The 24,818-nt window shown below is 47.1% G+C and overlaps 1 protein-coding gene across 3 annotated transcripts in view; it reads right to left on the bottom strand.

The window, feature by feature from the left end:
- Window positions 1-24,818, bottom strand: part of VAV1 (vav guanine nucleotide exchange factor 1) — a 60,580-nt gene that overhangs the window by 22,405 nt on the left and 13,357 nt on the right. For all 3 annotated transcript variants that reach the window (XM_029052135.2, XM_029052134.2, XM_029052132.2), the window contains exon 2: window positions 15,425-15,541. In XM_029052135.2, the coding sequence (XP_028907968.1) occupies window positions 15,425-15,541 (117 nt within the window). The remainder of the gene's footprint in view (window positions 1-15,424; window positions 15,542-24,818) is intronic.

Here is a 24,818-nt window from a genome sequence, read left to right on the forward strand (position 1 = left end):
CCATGGAAGGAAAAGGGACTGTTGTCACTCTGCAAAGACTCTCCCACTTTCAGAGGGAAAGTACTTTTGGGAATCGATGGTATTTATTGAGTGCTTCCTGTGACAGAGCTCTATACTAATCTATCAATCTATAGTATTTATTAAGTAAGCACTCAATAAATATGATCGGTTTATTTTTGAGCATTTCCTGTGTGCAGAGCATTACACTAAGCACTTGGAAGAGGACAAGACAACAGGGTTGGTAGACATGTTCCCTGCTCACAACAAGCTTAAAGCCTTGTATGTATGTGTGTATGGGGGGGTGGGGGGGGGGAGGCGGGGTGGCAGACATTTTTTTAATGGTATTTGTTAAGCACTTATTACGTGCCAGGCAATATACTAAGTGCTGGGGTAGATACAAGCTAATTGGGTTGGGCACAGTCCCTGTCCCACATGGGGCTCACTGTCTTAATTCCCATTTTACAGATGAGAGAATTGAAGCCCAAAGAAGTTAAGTGAACTGCCAAGGACACACAACAGACAAGGGGGGGAGCCAGGATTAGAACCCAGGTCCTTCTAACCCCCCGGCCCATGCTCTATCCATTAGACCATGCTGCTTTCCAATGAAAATAAATGGAAATAAATCACCGATATGGACACAGGTGTTGTGAGGCTGAGGGTGGAGTGAGTAGCCAGATCAGACTGGGTTGGAACTGCCCTGGGAGCAATGAGGGGGTGGGGGATCCAGCCCCTCCGAAGATCTTGGGTCCTAATATTGTTATTTCACTGACTCTGGGAGAATGGCATAGACTACACACCCCCTTGGCGTGATGCCAATAGGGCCCTTCATATTTTTTTTTCAGTGGTATTTGTTAATTACTGTGTGAAAGGCACTGTACCTAAGTGCTGGGATAGATACTAACAGATCAGGTTGGACACAGTCCCTGACCCACATGGGGCTCACAGTCTTAATCTCCATTTTATAGATGAGGTAACTGAGACACAGAGAAGTGAAGTGACTTGCCCAAGGTCCCACAGCAGACAAGGGAACATGTCTATCAACTCTGTTATACTGTACTCTCCTAAGCACCTAGTACAGTGCTGTGCACACTGTAAGTGCTCAATGAATATGACTGATTGACTGAAGTGGCAGAGGTGGGATTAGAACCCAGGTCCTCTGATTCCCAGGCCCGGGTTCTTTCAAGTAGGCCACCCTGCTTCTCTGACTCATGCATCTGGAGAAGGGGTTCAAGCTTCCCTCACAAAATCCCCAGGCCACAGCGTTTGCAAGATCCCACCACAGTTCCCCTCCTCCATCACCCCCACCTCCTCCTTCTGCTGCAGCTGTTCTCAGACCAGCACTAGGTGAAGGTGACAAGGATTTGATTCTCTTTCTGCTTTGTCCCTGCTGCTACCCCTTGCTTTGGAGTCAGGCACCAATATTACACAACCTGAACACAACCTTTTTTTTAAGGTATTTGTTAAATACCTTATGCCTATATAAGGCATACCTATGTGCCAGGCACTGTACTAAACCCTGGGATAGAAACAAGCTAATCAGGTTTAACACGGTCCATGTCCCACATGGGGCTCACAATCTTAATCCCCATTTTACAGATGAGGTAACTGAGGCACTGAGAAGTTAAGGGACTTGCCCAGAGTCACAAAGCAGATAAGGGCAGAGCCAGATTAGGACCCAGGTCCTTCTGACTCCCAGGCCCATGCTGTATCCATTAGGCCAGGCTGCTTCTGCCCTGGCTTGGACTTCAGTGATCAATGGTTTGTGGACCTATTTTTGTATATATTAGACCTGCTGGCTGATTTCTTTCAGGCGCAGGGCATAGGGGCAGGCACTCACTCTGCATGTAAGCTCCTTGTGGGTGGGGATCGTGCCTACCAACTCCACTGGACTCTCCCAAGCGCTTAAGGCAGAGTTCTGCACACAGTAAGCACTCAATAAATACCAGTGACTGATTGGTTTGTTTGGGAACCAGTGCCGTGGCTGCAGGTCCATTCTTTAGGCACCACAGGGCCATGGCTCAGCACCCACCTCAAAGCGAGAAAAAGCAAAAGGGCTGAGCCATACACCCACAACTTCTTGATCATGCCCAGGACTTCAGCTTAGGCTTCAGCTGGGGATGGCGAGAAGGTCACAAAACTCTGGAGATGGAGCTGGGCGAAGGGTGGTGGTGGGGAAGAGAGCCTAGTGAGCCTTATCGAGAGCAGTTAGCATACATTCATTCATTCGATCATATTTACTGAATGCTTACTATCTGCAAAGCACTGTACTAAGCGCTTGGGAGAGCAGGGAAGGTTGCAAACAAGGCAGCTGAAAAGTGCAGATCCTGGCTATCGCATAATCCATAGCTGATACCAGGGCAATGAACGAGCTGCAGGAATTGCCAGAAGCCCTGTAGCTCTGGAGGCAGGGGAGAGAAAACCACTCTCTCTCTCTCAGTCAATCGATCAATCACATTTAATGAGCACTTACTGTGTGCAGAGCACTGTACTATACACTTGGGAAAGAACGATTGAACAGGGGTGGTAATCACCATCCCTGCCCACAAGGGATTTACAGTCTACTGTGACAGACATTGAAACAGATTACCAAAAGGGAAAATAGGAGACTATAAAGATATGGACATTAGTGCTGCGGGGCTGGGTGACTATCAAAGTGCTCTCTCTCTCTCCCTCTCTCTCTGTTCCTCTCCAGCATGCCCCGGCAAAAGAGAAACTAAACTAACCCGTGCAAGAGAAACTGGAGAAGACGGCACCACAAGTCCCCACCGGATATGAACAAAACCACGCGGCTAGGTTCAGAGGGATTCCTAGGAGTCTGAGCAGCTGCAGTGCATGAAAATCTCTCCAGACACTGCAGCAGCAGCAGCAGCAGCAGCAGCAGCAGCAGCAGCAGAGCTGGGTGCAGAGCTGGAGAAAGAGTCCCCTGCTCAGGCCCTTGGCCAAAGGGTGGGTCAAGAGTGCCCCAGTCCCATCCATCCTCTTCAAGTTCCCCTGTCCTGGAGTGAACAGCTGGCCCATTTCCAGCAAGAGAGAGGCCCAGGCATACCAGACCCTTGGCAGTGGGATCCAGCTTTTGTACATGGAGAGGGAAAGCCTGTAGAGTCTGAGGTTCATGAAATGTGTGTCGGGAGGATGGGATCCTTAAATACTACTGAATGACTGACTGACTCACTTAGAAAGAAATAGCTTCGTTTGGCACCCAGAACAAGCAGTTTCCTCCAAGTCAGCCATCAGATTCCTCTTAAACTGCCTTGGCCTTTCACTCCAGACTTGGCAAAAACGTTGGTGGTGCCCTAGCCTGACAAGTCCCTAGGCTTCTTCACAGGGTGGGCACTCCTCAAGCACAGGGCTTTCCTGGCCGGGGCTGTTTGGCACAGTGGATGTTCAATACTGGAACCCGAGGGCAAACAAGCTGTCAGCCAGGGGCACGTACAAGCCATCAAAGCCCTCCTAAAATCCCACCTCTTTCTCTGAATGCCCAATCCCCAAGTCACGTCAACCATCTCTGGTACTTACAGCTGGATTTATTTTTATCCTCCCTTGGAGTTTAGGTAGCTAAGCGTGCTTGGTTATACAGTGGATTTATTTATTTTGATTACTCCATTTGGAAATATTCTTACGTTTGCCTCCCCCATTCAAGTGTGAGCTCCTTGCGGGCGGGGGACACGTCACTTCTTTTGTGTTGTACTTTCCCAAGACCTGAGTACAATACATTGCCCCCAGTGGGGCCTCAGTAAATACCATTACTACTATTTCTACTACTCCCCTCTCAGGGTCACACCTGGAGAGTTTCCAGTACTCTACTAGTCACAACTACGGGAGGGAGAGTCAAGCAGAGGCATACCCATTCCATTCCTAGCTTGGCCAGTGGCTAGCGAGTGCCAGGTGATCTGCTACAAGTCAGGGCAGCAGTGGCACGGGAGAGAATCGAGGGCAGAGGCTCGTCTGCCGCACGGAAGGAGGCGATGGTAAGCCACTTCCGTAGTTTTACCAAGAAAACTCTATGGATACGCTACCAGAACGACTGCAGATGGAAATGGGGCATTCTGGGAGAGATGGGTCTGTGGCGTCGCTCTGAGTCGGACACGACTCAACAGCATGAGACGACGACAACAATTTCTTCTCTTTCTACTGCTACTATTTCTACTGCTACTACTCTTACTACTACTAGTACCAGTATCAGTCAATCAGTGGTATTTACTGAGGGCTTACTGTGTTCAGAACACTGTATTAAGCGCTTGAGAGAGTACTACACAACGGAGTTGGTAGACACGTTCCCAATCCACAAGTAGCTTACAGTCTAGAGGGCTACTACTATACTGCTATCATTTCTAGTACTACTGCTACTATTATAACTACAACCACTAAGAAGCAGCATGGCTTAGTAGAAAGAGCCCGGGCTTGGGAGTCAGAGGTCGTGGGTTCTAATCCTGACTCCGCCACTTAGCTGTGTGACCTTGGGCAAGCTATTTCACTTCTCTGTGCCTCAGTTACTTCATCTGGAAAATGGAGATTAAGACTGTGAGCCCCACGTGGGACAAGCTGATCACCTTGTACTTACCCAGTGCTGAGAACAGTGCTTGGCACACAGTGAGTGCTTAACAAATACCATCATTATTATTATTGATGTTGTCTTGTTTCGTTTTGTTCTGTTTTGCTTTGCTGTCTCCCCTGTTTAGACTGTGAGCCCATTATTGGGCAGGGATTGTCTCTATCTGTTGCCAAATTGTACATTCCAAGCGCTTAGTACAGTGCTCTGCACATAGTAAGTGCTCAATAAATACTATTGAATGAATGAATGAACTGCTACTTGTATTACTAATAGTAGTAGTACTAATACCACTAATAGAAATAGAGTTAGTAGAAGCAGCATGGCTTAGTGAAACTAGCACGGGCTTGGGAGTCGGAGGTCGTGGCTTCTAATCCCGGCTCTGCCACTTATCAGCTGTGTGACCTGGGGCAAGCCACTTAACTTCTCTGCACCTCAGTTACCTCATCTGTAAGATGGGCATTAAGACTGTGAGCCCCACATGGGACAACATGATTACCTTGGATCTACCCCCGTGCTTAGAACAGTGTTTGGCACGTAGTAAGCTCTTAACAAATACCATTGTCATTATTATTATTATAAATCAATCATTCAACCAATAGTACTTTTGAGTGCTTACTGTGTGCTGAAGACAACACAACAGAATTGGTGGATATGTTCCCTGCTTGCAAGTTTACAGATTAGAGGACTATTACAACCACGACTACTTCTGCTTCTAAGTATTGAAGCGTGTGCAGCCATTGTAGCTGTGGCAGCTCCTGGCCCTGCTGAGCTGCTTCTTGCTGGACTCCCTGACCAGACAAGACCTCTGGGGAGCTGAACAAGAAATGAAGCCGCTACGGCCAGAGCAGGTGAAAAGAGCCAACTGCTCCCACTACGTATGTTACCCCCAGCTCCCAGTGTCCAAGCCTCTGCCAACAGCCCAGCAGGAACAGCCCCCGCCACCTCAAAAGCACAAACTCCAAGGGGTTTGGTGGCAATGGCAAGGTGAGGAAAAGTTTCTGGTTCCACCTTCTCCGACCGCTGCTGCTGCTGCTACTACTATTGTGGCTGCCGTCTCTGGCCCCGGCAGGCGGAGGGGGAGAGCGGAGGATAATGGTGGCAGGTATGAGGCAGGTGCTAGTTTGGGTGAGTATGGGGGGTGGGGGGGTCTTAAGAAGTGCAGCTGCTAAAAAACCCCGGCTGAAAACCCCTGTGGTAGCATATATAGGGCCACACCTCGAGGTTGTAGCCCACACAGACCATGTCCCTCTGAGCCCAACCAGAAAGCTGAGCGATGAGTCCCTGCTTGACTGGGATGAAGAATCTGAACGGTGCCGGCTTTCCTTGGAGCAGATGGGTTAGGAAGTCTGCTGGACAGATATGGATAGGGTGGCATCCAGTTATTGAGGAACCAGTTTAAAAAAAACAAATCAAAAACCTACCCCTTCAGGAAGTCTTGTTCAAGTCCAGCAGCTTAATTCTGCTTTCGTTAGCAGGAGACTCACAGCCTCATCAAGTGGGTTCCCTTCTCCTTTGCCCAGGGGGCCCAATCAAAACCAAAATTGAGAAACCAAATTCTCAGCTGCACTACCACCTCTCCCACCCCACTTTCTGTTGCTCCTGCAAGGCTTTGGGGATTTTCTCTCCCCAAAAGACAGACAGAAAGGACAGAGAGAAACAGAGAGAAGGAAAGGGGGAGGAGAAGGGGAGGGGGCAGCTCACAAGAAGCAGTGTGGCCTAATGGGAAGAGCACAGGCCTGTGTGTCAGAAGACGTGGGTTCTAATCCTGGCTCTGCCATTTGCTTGCTGTGCAACCTTGGGTAAGTCACTTCACTTCTCTGTGCCTCAGTTACCTCATCTATAAAATGGGGATGAAGACTGTAAGAAGCAGCATATCTACACTGCTTGTATACACGGAAGCAGCATGGCCTAGTGGAGAGAGCATGGGCATGGGAGTCAGAAGCCCTGGGTTCTAATCCTGATCCACCACTTACCTGCTGTGTGACCTTGGGCAAGTCACTGTAAGCTCATCTCTAGACTGTAAGCTCACTGTGGGCAGGGCAGGGAATGTGTCTATTTATTGCTATATCGTACTCTCCCAAGTGCTTAGTACAGTGCTTTGCTCCCAATAAGCACTCAATAAATATGATCAAATGAATGAATTTCTCTCTTTTGCAGTTCCCTCATCTGCAGAATGGGGATTCAAGATCTGTTTCCCCACCTACTTAAAATTCATTCAATTGCATTTACTGAGTGCTTACTGGGTGCAGAGTACTGTGCTAAGCACTTGGAAAGTGCAAAACAGCGATAACATGAGCTCCATGTGGGACCTGGTTATCTTATATCTATCCCAGGGCTTAATACACCGCTTGGCAAATAGTAGGGGCTTAATAAACACCACAATTATATACTCCAGTCCATAGTACAATGCCTGGCATATAGGAAGCACTTGACAAATATCATTTAAAATAAAAAAAAGCCACCATCACTGCCTTCTGTTGCCAGCTGTTAGTATATCCAGTACCACCACCACACAGGCGGAAATGGCAGCCTTCTCTGGGGTCTTTCACTGGAGTTTCTGGTGTGGCCAGAAATGCCAAGTATCAACCCAGGGTGGACTTCCAAGAAGCCTTTCCTGACTAAGCCCTCCTCCCCTCTTCTCCCACTCCCTTCTGCACCACTCTTTCTTGTTCCTTCGTTCATCCTCCTTCCCATCCCCACAGCACATAAGTTATATTACTGACTCTATCTGTAATTTATTTATTTACATTAATGCCTGTCTCCCCCTCTAGACTGTGAGCTTGTCATGGGCAGGAATATGTCTGTTGGTATATTGTACTCTCCCAAGCGCTTAGTACAGTTCTTTGCACTCAGTAAGCGCTCAAGAAATACGAATGAATGATTGAATGGTCATGGTGGTGGTGGCGTGGCAGTGGTGACTTGCCATGGTGGAGAATATTTCGGCTGAAAGAGGGGCTCCTAATGGGATCCTCCAGAGGACTTCCCTGTAGACTGTAAGCTCCCCGTGGGCAAGGTTCACATCTACCAACTCTGCACCTGGATTTTCCCCCTTTATTCACCCCTCCCTCAGCCCCACAGCACTTATATACATACCTATAGTTTATTTATATTAGTGCCTGTCTCCCCCTCTAGGCTGTAAGCTCATTATGGGTAAGGAATGTGTCTACCAACTCTGTTATATTGTACTCTCCCAAGCACTCAGTACAGTGCTCGGCACTCAATAAATATGATTCTTTGACCGATTGATCTGTTGTATTGTACTTCCCCAAGCACTTAGTACCACACTCTGCACACCATAAGCACTCAATAAATGTCAATGATTGACTGATTTCCAAAAGCAGGTGGAACCCTCAAAAGTCTGAGTGACCCACCAAAAGCATGATCATATACCTTGCTGCTCCCCGTTATATTAGGGTTCCCATTCATATTTGTCTGGGACAACTGACCTGAAGGATCATCATAAGGGTTCAAGAATGCTGAATGGGTAGGACACGGAAGTGGGGGGAGCACTGGGAAAGAAGCAGCATACTGAAAACTTAAGAAACATTCAGGGAGAAAAGGTCTCTGTAAGCATTCTCGGCAGAAACAGTACTTGGAGGACAAAGACGATAAGAAAGTTACAACTTGGAAATGCTATAGCCTTCAGTTGTCACCAAGAAAGTAAGGAAAAATCAGACAAAGGTTTGAATTGTACTGAGGAGACACAGAAGTTGAGGATATGTGGGGTGAAGGAAAATCCTCTATTTTCTTGGATGTTGTGTGGGGAGGGAGGGAGTTTTGAATCTGAAGATAAAAATATAGAATGAAAAGAAATATTGACAAAATCTGGGGAACAGGGTATACCAAAAAGAACCGCGCTGTTTGGAAAGTACAGGTTCTTCACATGGATGTAAAACGAGCTGGATTAATCAGAGACTTTAGAGAATGCTGCCCAGGACCTTGGGTTAAAGGGAGGGCTTAAAAATAGGTTAATAATAATAATGTTGGTATTTCTTAAGCACTTACTATGTGCCGAGCACTGTTCTAAGTGCTGGGGTAGACACAGGGGAATCAGGTTGTCCCACGTGGGGCTCACAGTCTTAATCCCCATTTTACAGATGAGGTAACTGAGGCACCGAGAAGTGAAGTGACTTGCCCAAAGTCACACAGCTGACAAGTGGCCGAGCCAGGATTCAAACCCATGACCTCTGACTCCAAAGCCTGGGCTCTTTCCACTTAGCCATGCTGCTTCTCTAATAATTACATAATTACATACATGAAATGTATGTCCATAATTACATACATGAAATATATACATATATATACATGTAATATATGCTCTATGATTTGGAGGATGTATTTAACAGCTGTTATAAGGTAGAAAGTACCTTAATTAAAACAATTATTGATTCTTAAAACTTAAAACTACTTTAATTAAAACTAAATTATCCATATTTTAAGTATTAGTGGTATTTATTAAGTGTTTACTTTGAGCAGAGTACTATACTAGATACTGGCAAAAAATACCCAGGTGGGAATTGGGCAGAGTACCTGTCCCTCAGGAGGCAATATAGCTGCAGAATAGCTCTGTTAATTAAAAGAAAGTTCAGTATAGTTTTAATAGTCTTGCTGCCAGAATTGTGATAATTTTGCTTTAAGTTAGGAGAAAGACTTGTACACAGGGAATTAGCGTGGCTTAGTGGAAAGAGCCTTTGGCTTGGGAGTCAGAGGACGGGGGTTCTAATCCTGCTCTGCCACTTGTCTGCTGTGTGACCTTGGGCAAGCCACTTAACTTCTCTGTGCCTCAGTTATCTCATCTGTAAAATGGGGATTAAGACTGTGAGCCCCTGGTGGGACTACTCGATTATCTTGTATCTATCCCCAGCACTTAGAAAAGTGCTTGGCACATAGTAAGCGCTTAACAAATACCATTATTATTATTATTATTAGTCTTACACAGGGGCCCCACAAAACTTCATTGCCTCTGGGCTCCAGAAGAGTCAATCCGGCCCTGGGTGCAAAAGCAAGCTGAAGGCAAAGAGCATGTATTCCTATCACAGGACAGAAAAACTGAGTTCCCCTGCCCTTTAGGAAACTTAAAAGACTCTCTGAGGAGACATGGGATTATCTCTGGCATCAGTTCTGCTAGAGAGACTTAACCCTGTGAGGCTCTCCAGATCTGCGGAGCAACTGAACCTGAGACAAAGACCAGGCCTTCATCACCACCGCCATCATCAATAGCATTTACTGGGCACTTACTGGCTGTCTTGCCTGAAAGCAGAATTAGACTATGGAGTGAATGACCTGCCTTTTTGGCACTGATCACCTGGATGCTGACTGGGCAGGGGGACTGAATAATAATAATAATAATAATAGTATTTGTTAAGTACTTACTATGTGCCAGTCACGGTTCTAAGTTCTGGGGTAGATACAAGATAATCGGGTTGGACATAGTCCCTGTCCCACAGTAGGGCTCACAGTCTTAATCCCTATTTTACAGTGAGGGAACTGAGGCCCAGAGAAGTGAAGTGACTTGCCCCAGTCACACAGCAGACATGTGGCAGATCAGGATTAGAACCCAGGTCCTTCTGACTCCCAGAACAGTGCTCTATCCACTAGGCCATGCTGCTTCTACAAGAGTGTACTGCAACTGGGAAGTTGTGTCACACTTGTGGCCAGAACTGCTCTCTTGCAAAATGGTGCTGATCCCAACCACCAAAAACTCAAGTGCCTTCTGTTGACATCCCCCAGAGAAGGAATTTTATGTGAGTGGAGGAAATTAAGGGGAACTAATGAGAAGCAAAACTCAGCCAAAGGAAGTTCGGGTACCCCAGTCTGGAGGCAGGCGGAGTTAATGTTTGACCAGAGCAGGATTGTAAAAGACTGAAAAAGAAAATCGAATCCAACTAACACAGACCTATCTGGCTTCTCAGAATTAAAAATACGGTACGGGGAAAGGAAGAAGTTTTACCCACTTTAGTTGTAAAACCACCATATATAAGACACCGGGAACTGCAGTGCCTAAGGAAGTGACCCCAATTTGGGATATGCCTGTGTGTGTGAGGAGCTGAACCTAGTTAGGTAATTGTTCATCCTACAAGAACATGCTGACCTGGAATATGGGGTACTCATTGCAGATTGATTTCAAAGGCCAGGATGTATGCCATGTGAACACACAATCTGGATAAATAACCACATTCCCTCCCATACAGGCATGTCGAAAAGTGCCTTTTGCTCTTTGTGATAAACAGAGAGGATTTACAAGCTCAGATCCCTCTGATGGGACAGAATTCAGATCAGCGTACCATTAACTTCAAAGAATTGGAGGAGCTAAAACTACTGCTCAACAAAGGAAAGGAGACAGTTTAGATGAGAACTCAGATACTCACTACTGAGTGACTCTGAGGGACCGTTCTGAATGTGGCTGACAGTTCTTTGAATTTCACTTTTATTTTTCCCTCCTGTCCTCCTTGTAAAAGCTAACTACAGGGCAGGAATTGTGTCTACCTACTCTAGTATACTCTCCCAAATGCTTAGTATAGTACTCTGCAAGAGAAGCAGTATGGCATAGTGGATAGAACATGGGTCTGGGACTCAGAAGGTCATAGGTTTTAATCCCAGCTCCACCACTTGTCTGCTGTGTGACCTTAGGCAAGTCACTTCACTTCTCTGTGCCTCAGTTATCTCATCTGTAAAATGGGGATCGAGACTGTGAGCCCCATATGGGAAAGGGACTGTGTCCAACTCAATTTGCTTGTATCTACTCTGGTGCTTAATACAGTGCCTGGAACATAGTAAGTGCCTAACAAATGCCATTATGATTATAATTATTATAATAATCAGTCATATTTATTGAGCACTTACTGTGTGCAGAGCCCTCTACTAAGCTCTTGGGAGAAGACAATATAACAATATAACAAAGTTGGTAGACACTTTCCCTGCCCACAGCAAGCTTACAGCCTATAAGGGGAGACAGACATTAATATAAATAAATAATTACAGATATGTACTCTAGTGCTGTGGGGCTGAAGGAGGGGTGAGCAAAGGGGAGCAAATCAGGGTGATGTAGAATAAGTGCTCAATGAATATCACTTATTGATTGTTGAGCCCCATGTGGGACAGGGACCGAATCTGACCAATCAATCAATTGTTTTTATTGAGTGCTTACTGTGTGCTTGAGAGATTACATTATAACAGAGTTGGTAGACATGTTCCCTGCCCACAGTGAGCTTATAGTCTAGAGGGACCAGATTACCTTGTATCGACCCCGGCGCCTGGCATAAAGTAAGCGCTTACCCAACAGCACAATCACTGTTACTGTCAGTACTAGATGTAGAGAAGTTAATAGTTAAAAACACTCCCTTCTGTGGAACTGGAAAAAGAATTGACCTTGGGAGGCAGCCCCTAACCAGCATATGCGATACGGGCCACAGGTCTCCATTTCCAAGTTAACATTCTTCCTCATACTTGTCTTTGATTTCTAAATCTTATGATCATTACAGCAAGAAATCTTTACTACCCAAAAACTCCTGGCCAGCAGCGTTGGAGCCCGTGTGTGTGAGTGGGGCAAAACGACTTGTGGGCCAAAGCTTTAATGGCAAGGAAAAGGAGTTTCCATCACCTCCTCTCTGCCTTTAAGTTCTCATCTCTTCTCCTCGGGAACACCAAAGGTGTTGGCTCTGGGACCCGGCCCAATTGTGGGTGGGCTCTCGGTCCTGAGATGCCTATTGGGAGCCACGGCTTCAGGACGGCCACCCCAAACAGTTGAGGTTCTTTGGCTTCTTCCAAGAGGGTTTGAGCAAAGCTTCTGGACGAGAGTTCTTTGACCGATGATTAGAGGGTAAATTAAAAAAGGATGCTGGACCACTTGAGAAGGGCTAAATAGAGACAAAGGAAAACAGGTCTGTGACTATTAAGGGAAGTGGGGTGTGTCGAGAACTGAGCTCCTTATCTTCCCTCCCAAGCCCTGTCCTCTTCCTGACTTCCCTATCACTGTGGATGGTACAACCATCCTTCCTGTCTCTCAAGCCCGCAACCTCGGTGTCATCTTTGACTCGGCTCTCTCATTCACCCCACACATCCAATCTGTCACCGAGACCTGCCGGTCTCACCTTTATAATATTGCCAAGATCCGCCCTTTCCTCTCCACCCAAACGACTATCTTACTGGCATAGGTTCTCATAATATCCCGGCTGGATTATTGTGTCAGCCTTCTCTCTGATCTCCCTTCCTCCCATCTCTCCCCGTTCCAGTCTATTCTTCACTCCGTTGCCCGGCTCATCTTCCTGCAGAAACGCTTTGGGCATATCACTCCCCTTCTTAAAAACCTCCAGTGGTTGCCTATCAACCTCCGCATGAAACAAAAACTTCTCACTCTAGGCTTCAAGGCTCTCCATCACCTTGCCCCCTTCTACCTCTCCTCCCTTCTCTCTTTCTACTGCCCACCCTGCATGCTCCGCTCCTCTGCCGCTCTACCGCTTTGCCGCTCTACCTCCTCACCATCCCCCGTTCTCACCTCTCCCGCCGTCGACCCCTGGGCCACGTCCTCCTGCTGTCCTGGAATGCCCTCCCTCCTCACCTCCACAAGCTAATTCTCTTCCCTTCTTCAAAGGCCTTACTTAGAGCTCACCTCCTCCAAGAGGCCTTCCCAGACTGAGCTTCCCCTTTTCCCTCTGGTCCCTCTGCTGCCCCTCTACCTCCCCTCAGCTAAGCCCCCTTTTCCCCCCATTTCCCTCTGCTCCTTCCCCTCTCCCTTCCCCTCCCCTCAACACTGTGCTCAACCACTCATTTGTAGATATTTTATTACCCTATTTATTTTGTTAATGAGATGTACATCACCTTGATTCTATTTATTGCTACTTTTTTAATGAGATGTACATCCCCTTGATTCTATTTATTGGTATTGTTTTTGTGTGTCTGTCTCCCCCGATTAGACTGTAAGCCCGTCAATGGGCAGGGACTGTCTCTATCTGTTGCCGATTTGTACATTCCAAGTGCTTAGTACAGTGCTCTGCACATAGTAAGCGCTCAATAAATACTATTGAATGAATGAATGAGAAGCAGCGTGGACTAGTGGAAACAGCATATGGCCAGGGAGTCAGGAGACTGGGTTTCTAGTGCCAGCTCTGCCACTTGCCTCCTTTGTGGCCTTGGGCCAGTCACTTCACTTCTCTGTGCCTCAGTTTCCTCATCTGAAAAATGGGGATAAAATACCAGTTCTCCCTCCCACTTAGACTGTGAGCCCCTTGTGGGACAGGGGCTGTGTACAATTTGATTGTCTTGTATCTATACCCACATTCAGTGTGGTGCTTGGTGCATAGTAGATGCTTCACAAGTGCTGCCATTCTTTTCATTCATTCATTCATTCAACCAGTCAGTCAATTGTATTTATTGAGTGCTAACTGTGTGCAGAGTACTGTACTAAGCGCTTGGGAGAGTACAGTATAACAGTAAAAGACACATTCCCTGCCTAAAATGAGCTTAGAGTGTAGAGGAGGAGACAGACATTAATATAAATAAATAGTAATTATTAATAAGGGGGAAAGTAGGGATGTTTACAGGTCCATCCTGGGCCAGGAGGGTGGATGTCAAGACGGCCAGCCGTCCCATGGATCCTCCAAGCATCCCTTTATGCTTTTGGAAACAGATTACTGAGCCTTGGTCTGATCCAATATTGCATATTTATGTTCTTTTGATCTTAAGTGCCTTAACCTCTTCTGCTCAAACCAGGCCCCATGCCAACCAGCCCAATGTATCTTTTTCATCATGTCTGGTCAACTCTAGACAAATTGCCTGTTCTACTGCAGAGGAGAAGGGTGTGGATAACAAAAGCAACAGGTAAATATCAAACATGGGAGGCAGCATGGCATAGTGGATAAAGCACGGGCCTGAGAGTCAGAAAGCCATGGGTTCTAATATAGGCTCTGCCACTTGTCTGCTGTGTGACCTTGGGCAAGTCACTTCAATTCTCTGGGCCTCAGTTACCTCAACTGTAAAATGGGGATTGAGACTGTGAGCCCCACGTGGGAAAGGGACTGTATCCAAACCGATTGCCGATATTTTCTCCAGCACTTAGTATGGTGCCTGATGCATAGTAAGCGCTTAACAAATACCACAGTTATTATTATTATTATGGGCAGTGTGGTCACCGGAACCTGGAGAGAAGCACCAACACTGACTCTGGGGACCACTGCAACATGGGACAGAAAGCTGCCCCAGATAATCCACAGAATGGAGAATCCTCTCAAAGATAAATGAACTTGGCTGGAAATACTGAGTAGCGTCCCAGACCCAGAGGGGTTGGTTTCTTTCTGAAACCTTCGCTCCGTCGCCTCTACTTTGGGTTAGGTGGGGAGGTGGTGTGGCTCTCAGTCTCCCCTTTGTAGAATCAGAGAAATGCAAGTGCAGAGAGGTGAGGTGACCAACTCAAGGAAGCCCAACAAGTCAGCACCAAGCTGGAGTTAGAACACCTGGCTCCCAGGACAGGAGAATTATGTTTGTGTCACCCTCCAGGAAGCAGCAGGGTCTAGTAGAGAGAGCCTAGGCCCAGGAGTCAGAGGACCTGAATTCTAATCCCGGCTCTGCCACTTGCCTACTGAGTGATCTTTGGCAAGTCACTTCACTTTTCTGGGCCTCAGTTCCCTCATTTGTAAAATGGGGATGATACCTGTCTTCTCCCACACTTGGATTGTGCACTCCACGTGAGACAGGGACTGTGTCCAACCTGATTATCTTAGTACAGCATTTGACACATAGTAACTGTTTAACAAATACTGCAATTATTATCATTTTTAAGTAACCAAAATGCCCCGAGCAATTCTCATCCATTTTCAGGACTGTCCTCAAGAAGAGCAGCCAAGGAAGGAAAAATCAAATGGAAACCATTATCCAAACCTTTCCAAAATCTTGAACATCAAAGAGGTCAAAGGCTTCAAAGAGGTCGCTCCTTCTCAAGCCAAACTTTTCACAACAGGTTGACAGAAACGTCCGGATGTTCTTGAGACACAGGAACTAGGGAGGGGAGAGGAGAAAGAAGAGGCAGTGAAACAGAGAAACACAGGAAGTGGGAACCAAATAAGAGGCTGACCAGAGAAATCCTTGCTCAAACCCACAAGTTCTATCAGTTCATCAGTCAACAATAATGACTGAGGCCTACTGTGAGCACAGCAGTGACCTTGCTAAAAGATGTGATTATACACTGTTCTAAGAGGTGGGACGGTACCCCAAGAGCACTGTTGTCTAGTGGAAAGAGCACAGGTCTGGAAATCAGGGGACCTGGGTTCTTATCCCAGCTCCATCAGTTAGGAACCATAATAATAATAACAACTAATTATTATCAATAATAATAACAATAGTATATGTTAAGCATTTACTATTTGTCAAGCACTGTTGTAGGTGCTGGGATAGACACAAGTTAATCAGGTCAGGCACAATCCCTTGTCCCACATGGTGCTCACAATCTAAGTAGGAGGGAGGATAGGTATTGAATCCCCATTTTACAGTTTAGGAAACTGAAGCCCAGAGAAGTGAAGTGATTTGCCCAAGGTCACACACCAGGCAAGTGCCAGAGCCAGGATTAGAACCCAGATCCTCTAACTCCTAGGCCTGTGTTCTTCCCACTAGGCCATACTGCTTCCTTGCCTGCTGAGTGACCTTGGGCAATTCACATCACTTCTCTGTATGTCAGTTCCCTCATCTGTAACATGGGGATCAGTTCCTGCTCTCTCTTGCACTTTGACTGTGAGCCCCATGTGGGACAGGGATGGCATCCAACTTGATTATCTTGAATCTACTACAGTGCTTGGCACATAGCACTTAAAAATATTATTGTCATAATTATCATTATTATCATCATCATCATCATCACTATTAAAGGCATGATCCCTGCTCTTGGGGGAGGTGGGAACTTACAATCTAATGGGGAGAGTTCGGCAGACATAAATTATTTACAAATCAAGAGATCAGGAAAAAGAGCAAGAATATAACCGAGTGGAGCACAGCCATGTCAAGGTGAACTGGTTGAATAAATCATGGAAATGTACAAATAAAAAGACATATATCCTTAAGTGTTGAGGATGGACATAAAATTAAGTGCTAAAGATGCCTGTCCTTTGGTGCTGGAATGCTGGTGGGGTAGCATGACCAGGGAGGTGGGGGGATTATTCAGGGAAGGTCTCCTGGAGGAGGTAGCTTTTTCAAGAAGGTTTGAAGAAGGGGAGGGATGTGGCTTGATGAGGAAGCTGGGGAATTGGGATGGGGGGATGGGGGGGAGAAGGGAGAGGTGGGTCCCAGACACGAAGTCAAGAGTGAGGCTGTGAAGGTTAAATAGAGAGGAACAAAGAGCACGAACTGGAGTGCAGATAAGAGGGTGCAGCACAGAGAGGCAGGAAGCTGATGGTCATGGGTTTCTTCTGTTCTGTCCGAGAAAAGTTGCCAGATTTGGAGTCAGATTTGAATTCCCTCTCCTATTTGTAGGAATTGAGGGGGTGGCATCCGGTGGGCTGATCCCTTGAAGTTAGGACTGAGCTCCTGGGATTGCCAGAGTTGGGGGAGGTGGACCCCAGCTGGCTGATTTCCCAATTGGATAAGCAAAAACTGATCCAGCAGAGGCTGGGAGGCACTAGGGAGGAAGAAAGGATCAGAGGAGCCCAGGGGTGCCAGCTCCACAAGAGCAAGGGTGGTGGTCGTCTCCCTCAGGGGCTCGGCACTGTGGGGTGAAGCCAGAGCTTCGCCTTAAAACATTCTTTTGAACTGAGAGGTAGCCCTAGCTAGTCCAGCCCAGCCCTTCCCAAACCATTCCTTGGAACTGGTGGAGGCCAGCAGTGAAGCCAGAAGTGAAGCCAAGTAAAGCCAACTGAAGCCAACCTCCTCCAGGGGGCCTTCCCTGATGACTTCCCCATTCCCACCCCCCGCATCTCCCTGATCATACCTTCCCACCAGCTGCTTCAGCACTCAAGGACAGCCACTTTTAACACTTACATATTTATATCCATCCTCACCACCTATGGATATATTTATATCCTTTAGTAATCACCCCCTCCCAGGCCCACAGCACTTATGTACATATCTGTAATGCATTTATTTGTTTATTTATTCATGTATTGATTGATTGATTGATATTTATATCTGTCTCCCCCTCTAGACTGTAAGCTCGTTGTGGGCAGGGAATGTGTCTGTTTATTGTTATAATGTGCTTTTCCAAATGATTAATATAGTGCTTTGCCCACAGTAAGCACTCAATAAATACAATTGAATGATTGACTGACTGACTGAATGACTGAATGAATGACTGAATGACTGAATGACTGAATGAATTAATAAATATATGTTTCTGCAATTGTACATTTCTATGATTTATTCAACTGGTTCAACTTGACAATGAGGGCCTGTATGGATCGTAATGGGGCCTGGGAGGGAGCTTTGGCCCCTGAAAGCCCTGGTCCTGAGACCCCATGCCCCACAAAGCCCCACAAAGTTCCGTCCAGCTAGGTTGGACCAGCCAGCCCTGCAGAACTCTGGATCAACTCAGTGACGTTCCCTAACTCACTTTCGGTGGGCAAGTATGGGCATCCTAAGGACACATCCAGACACCCAGGGAAAGGTTCTCTGTGGAAGTTCACAGACCACACATTGTTGCCTGCTGTGTCACGGGGGGGGGGGGGGCGGCCTGCCCCCTCTGCTACTCAGGAGCCATCCCCCACCCCAGGTCTCTGGAAGTGGGGAGGGGGGAGGCGGGGGGAGGTGGGGAGGAAGAGGGAGAGGAAGGGAGGCACACCATTTAAAAATGGGGACCCTAGTTGGAAAGGTACCAGAGGCCGAAGCCGTACCAGATAGGGGATGGACAGGCTGAAATGGTCAACTTCCCTCAACACACTGGACCGGTCTCGAATTTTGACGTGATATCGGTAGCATGCAAATGATAGGCAAATCTTTGTAAATGATCAGGAATGGGTCAGCAGTTTGGAGCTTCCTTGTATAGACCAACAGCTGTTCGTCCTCAGTCCTCTGGATCCTGGATTCCAGAATCACTTTGGGGAAACACCAGCTGTTCAGCTTTGTGTAGCCTTAGAGGTCTTCAAACTGCTTTTCAGGCATTTTTCTTACTCAACCTCTAAGGTCGGTTGGCTTGGCTCAATCCATTTCACAGATGTGGAAGCCAAGGCCCAAGCAGGCTCAATAACTTTCTCTGGGGCTCCTACCCAGGCAGGGTCAGCTAAAATTACCACGCACAGTAAAGAATTCTCAATCAATAGTATTTATTGAGTGCTTACTATATGCAGAGTACATAGTTTTCTGTCCCACTCATGGCCCCATCCTGCCTCTCACTGTACTCCTGCCACTTCGCCAGACAAGCTGTCACAGTAGGGCATCATCGAGACCCTGTGACCCTGCCCTCGTGAACAGGACCACTTCTTCTCTGGGGGCTTCAGAAAAGCAGTGCTACCATGCTATGAGAAGCGCTATGCTGTAGTGGCTAGAGCATGGGCCTGGGAGTCAGAAGGCCATGAGTTCTAATCCTGGCTCTGACACTCGTCTGCTGTGTGACCTTGGGCAAGTCAGTTCACTTCTCTGGGCCTCAGTTACCTTGTCTGTAAAATGGGGATTGAGACTGTGAGTCCCACGAGGGTCAGGGACTGTGTCCAACACCACTTGCTTGTATCCACCCCAGTGCCTAGTACAGTTCCTGACACATAGTAAGCACTTCATAAATGCCATTACCATTATCATCAGGAGTTCTGCAATAAGCAAAAACTCCTGACTATCAGCTTGACGTCTCAGCACCAGCTCTCTCCATCTTCCATGTCGGCTTTCTTCCCCCACTACTCCCCAGCTCACCCTCTTCATTCTTCCCAACCTCTTCTGACTGGATGCCACTCTCTACACTCCCGCCTCCCATCCTTGCTTATGCTGTTCCCCCTGCCTGGAATTTCCACTCCCCGAAATCTACCAGATCATGACACTCCCCATTATCAAAGCCCTCCTAAAACCATGTCCTCCAGGAAGTCTTCCCTGATAAATTACCAGCACTCAGAATTGTGTCAGATCAACCTCCATCCTTAGCACTTATGTATCTTACTCCTAGTCTCTGCATTTAGATACATATTTATATTTTACTTGTGTATTGATTTATAGATATTTGTATAATCCATTATTCATTCAGCTTTTTCATCACGACATGTGACTTGCTCTATCCTTGTTCTTCCCATCCCCCCGTCTCACAAAGCCCATAACCTTGACATTCTCCTTAGCTCATCTCTCTCATTCAACCCACATATTCAGTCTGTCACCAAATCTTAACCATTCTACCTTCACAACACTGGTTTCCTCTCCATCCACGCTGTTACTATGCTGATCCAAGTACTTATATCCCACCTTGACACTGCATCAGCCTCTTCATTGACCTCTCTGACTCCCATATCTCCCTGCTCTAGTCAATACTTCACTCTGCGGCCTGTATCATTTTTTCTAAAAATAGTTCAGCCCATGTCTCCCGACTTCTCAAGAACCTCCAGTGGTCACCCATCCATCTCCACATCAAACAGAAACTCCTTACCATCAGCTTTAGCACACTCAATCACCTTGCCCCATCCTAACTCACCCCACTACTCTCCTACTATAACCCAGCCTCTAGCACCAACCTACACTCTGTACCTCGATCTCGTCTATCTCACCACTGACCCCTTGCCCGTATCCTCCCTCTGGACTGGATCTCCCACCCCTTTCATATCCAACAGACCACACTGTACCCATCTTCAAAGCCTTACTAAAATCACATCTCCTCCAAGAGGTCTTTCCTGACTAAGCCCTCATTTCCCCTATTCCCTTTCCTTTCCGCATCACCTCTGCACTTGGACCTATACCCTTTAAGCACCTCAGCCCCACAGCACAATTATACATACCCATAACTTATTTTCAAAGCATCTCCTCAGGACTGTAAGCTCATTGTGGGCAGGGAATGTGTCTATTATTGTTGCACTGTACTCTCCCAAGTGCTTAGTTCAGTGCCCTGCACACAGTAAGGCTCAATAAATACGACTGAATGAATGAATGCTGGTCGCCCCCTCTAGACTATAAGCTCCTTGTGGGCAGGGAACAGGTCTACCCACTCTGTTGTATTATATTCTCATAGGTTCAGTGCTCTGCCCACAGTAAGTGCTCAATAAATATCACTGATTGATTCCTCCTGCTCCTACTGTTTACAAATCATTTTTGTCTGTTTCCCTCATTAGATTATAAGCTCTTTGAGGCCAGGGAACCCTTGTCTTGCTTCCGTTGCTCTCTCCCAAGCACTTAATATGGTGCTTCGCACTAAGTAGGAGCTCAAAAAATACCATTGGTTGATGGGAGCCAAGGAAAGGGGTCCCTGCCTCAGCCTTCTATTGTTGACTCTCCCCGACCCTTTTATTGGGGGTGCAGTGTCCTAATCTAGCTGACCATGTCACTTCTCCACTGCCCCCTCTGACCTATTCATTCATTCATTCAATCGTATGTATTGAGCACTTACTGGGTGCAGAGTACTGTACTAAGCACTGGGGAGAGTACAATACAACGATAAATGGAGACATTCCTTGTTCACAGTGAGCTTACAGTCTAGAGGGGGAGACAGACAATACGACCAGATGAATAAATAAATAAATCAATTGCAGTTGTGTACACAAGTGCCGTGGGACCTGGAGGGGGAGATGAATAAGAAAGGGAGCAAGCCACAACGCAGGGCCAGTGGGCTCCATCCCCTAGTCAAGTCCTGGAGCTGTCTCTGTCATTCAGGGGCTAGGGTTGGCCATGTTGGCTCTCATGAGACAACCCTTCTCCTACACGATCACTTTTCATTCATTCGTTCATTCAATCGGATTTATTGAGCGCTTACTGTGTGCAGAGCACTGTACTAAATGCTTGGAAAGTACAGTTCGGCAACAAGGAGAGACAATCCCTGCCCACAACAGGCTCACAGTCTAGAAGGGGGGAGACAGACATCAAAACAAGTAAACAGGCATCAATAGCATCAATATAAATGAACAGAATTATAGATATATACACATCAAAACAAGTAAACAGGCATTAATATAAATAAATAGAATACTAGCTACATACATATATACACAAGTGCTGTGGGGCAGGGAGGAGTGGTAGTGCAAAGGGAGCAGTTGGGGCTATGGGGAGGGGAGGGGGAGCTGAGGGAAAGGGGGGCTTAGTCTGGGAAGGCCTCTTGGAGGAGGTGAGCCTTCCATAGGGCTTTGAAGGGGGCAAGTTCTTTTCAGCCACTGCCCTTCGGGGTGACATGAGTGAATTCTCTCTCATGGTGGTAGCCAGCCTGTAGCAATGGTTGAGTTGGGGGCATTGTGACGGCACCCTCCTAGGGTGAGCCTGGGGCCAGGGCCATACCTGCTTTCTGCTTTACCCTCTTCATTTAAAGCCTTATTGAAAGCACATCTCCTCCAAGAGGCCTTCCCTGACTAAGCCCCCATTTCCTCTTCTCCCACTCCCTTCTATGTCACCCAGTTCCAAAGCACCTATGTACGTATCCATAATTTATTTAATTATATTAATGTCTGTCTCCCCCTCTAGACTGTAAGCTCACTGTGGGCAGGGAATATGCCTGTTATATTGTGTTGTACTCTCTCACGCACTTAGTACAGTGCACTGTACACAGTAAGTGCTCAATAAATACTATTGTGATTGTGACCTCTCCAAATGCCCTAACAGTGCTTCCCTGATCCTTTCTCTGACACCTTTCCACATGCTCTACAGTCACTTGGAAGTTGATGGTCTCACCACCAACTTCCCTTTCCTAACCTCTTGTCTCTCCCTATCTGATGAACCTCAAGACCTGGCACCCCCTGTACTCTTGCTTCCCTATAAGACAGGGGAAGTGTTCTGGATTCCATCACTGCTTCCCATCTCCCTTCCTGACCCCAGTCTCCCTTTCTCCTTGCTGACTTCAATCAAGCAATCAATCAGTGGTAGCACAGCCTAGTGGAAAGAGCCTGGGCCTGGGAGTCAGAAGACATGGGTCCTAATCCTGGCTCTTCCCTTTGTCCACTGTGTGAGCTTGTACATGTCACTTCACTTCTCTGGGCCTCAGTTTCCTCATCTGCAAAATGGGAATTAATCCATCAATCAATGGTATTTATTGAGCGCTTGCAGTGTGCAGGGCATGGTAGTAAGTACTTGGGAGAGTACAATACAACAAAATTTGTAGGCGCTTTTTTTTAATGGCATCTGCTAAGCACTTACTATGTGCCAGGCACTGCACTAAGTGCTGGGATAGATACAAGCTAATCAGGTTGGATGCAGTCCAAGTCACTCAAGACTCAAACATAATTAATTAATTAATTTTGTATTGTTAGGCACTTACTATGTGCTAAGCACTGTCCTAAGTGCTGCGGTAGGTACAAGATCATCAGGTGGAAAACAGCCCCTGTCCCACAAGGGGCTCACAGTCTAAGGAGGAGAAAGAATAGGTACTGCATTCCAATTTGACAGATAAGAAAACTGAGACACAGAGAAGTAAAGTGACTTACCCTAGGTTACCCAGCAGGCAAGTGGCCAAGCTGGGATTAGAACCCAGGTTCTCCGGTTCCCAAGCCTGGGCTCTTTCTGCTAGACCACATCGCTGTAAGCAGAAAACCATAAAAGTCTTGGGCACCTGACTCCCCAATCTTCCACTTTTCCCCTCTCTCTACAGTCCACCCTCACCACACACAGGTCCCGACTCCTTAGAGCTGGTGAACTGTTTTGGGCTCAGATCAACCCACTATACGTAATTTTAAGCCCCAGCTTAATAATAATAATAATTTGGATTAATGTCTGTCTCCCTATCTAGACTGTAAGCTTGTTGTGGGCAAGGAATGTGCCTACCAACTCTGTTGTACTCTCCCAAGCACTTAGTACAGTGCTCTGCACATAGTAAGTGCTCAATAAATACCACTGACTGATAATAACTGGTATTTGTTAAGCATTTACTACATATAACTGTACTAAGTGCTGGGATAGATACAAGATAATCAGGACAAACACACGTGGGACACCCAGTCTAAGGAAGAGGGAGATAGACTATAAACTCCTCCCGGGGACTGTAAGCTCCTTGTGGGTGGGATCACATCTGCCAACTCTGTTGTATTGAACTTTCCCAAGCGCTTAGTATGGTGTTCTGCAACCAGTAAGTGCTCAATAAATACCATTGATTGATAATAGATAATAAATCCCCATTTTACAAATAGCAGCAAGGACTGCCCTGGGCAAACAGGACCAATGTTTTGAGAGCCAGGTCCTACTAGTCCACCCTCCGATCCCGATGCAGGAACTATGATGTTCTTCTGGTCTACATTTGAGGTGTTGCAGCCCTGGCTCTGGATCCCTGTATCCTTATCCCACATCTCTCTGGTAGCTCTTGGGCAATTCTCTAAAGTCCAACATGTTGGTAGCCATGTGAAGTAGGGAAGGGGGAAGGTCCCACTCTTCCAGCCAAAATATCCCAACTTGAGTTCACCCGAATGCTTCCCTGCCCTGCCAGGCTGGACAGGAGTACTGGATTCAACTTGGAGACACCATGGGAGCCATTAAGAAAGGCTCAAGCGGATTCTAAAGTGTTTCTCCACCTGCCTTTAGATTCACCCAGGACCCCATAGCCTGTGCCCAGGCTATTGTACATCTGGATAGTTGAACAGCGGGTGGAGGAGGGTAGCAGAGCGGGCAGAACAAAGAATCCTGAGGTCCTCTCCCCAAGCTTTCCGGGACCCCACCACGGCTACAGTTTCCCCCCAAGACGTGGCAGAGCCAAAGAGCAGCTGAGCATACACACATCTCCCCCAACCCCTCATCTCCCCATGGGGCCTGCAAGTGGCCCGGGCCCTGAAACCGCCTCCCCAGATGCTCGAATGGCAGTTCCACCCATGAATTCCGCCCCCATCCCCCACCCCGGTTCCTCAGCCCCAAACCCACATGATTCTTAACCACATACACAGAGGCAGCCTCGCTTTCAATCCAGCGAAAGGGGATAGCTCTTTTGGTGAGCTCAGCCAAAACTCCTCACACTTGGCTTCACGGTTCTCCACCAGCTCCCCCTTCTTACACATCAGGCCTCTTCCCCCGCTCCTCCCCAGCTCGCTCTCTTCGCTCTTCTCAAAACAGCCTTCTCGCTTCTACCGCCTCCGTCCCCCTAGCTCATGCTGGGGTCTGGAACTCCCTCTCTTCCCACATCCAACAGGCCACCGGCTCCCCATATTCAAAGCCCTCCTAAAATCTCACCTCCTCCAATAATCCTTCCCTGATTAGTTCTCAGCATCTG

The sequence above is a fragment of the Ornithorhynchus anatinus genome, chromosome X1 (genome assembly GCF_004115215.2).
Source record: "Ornithorhynchus anatinus isolate Pmale09 chromosome X1, mOrnAna1.pri.v4, whole genome shotgun sequence".
Lineage (NCBI taxonomy): Eukaryota > Metazoa > Chordata > Mammalia > Monotremata > Ornithorhynchidae > Ornithorhynchus > Ornithorhynchus anatinus.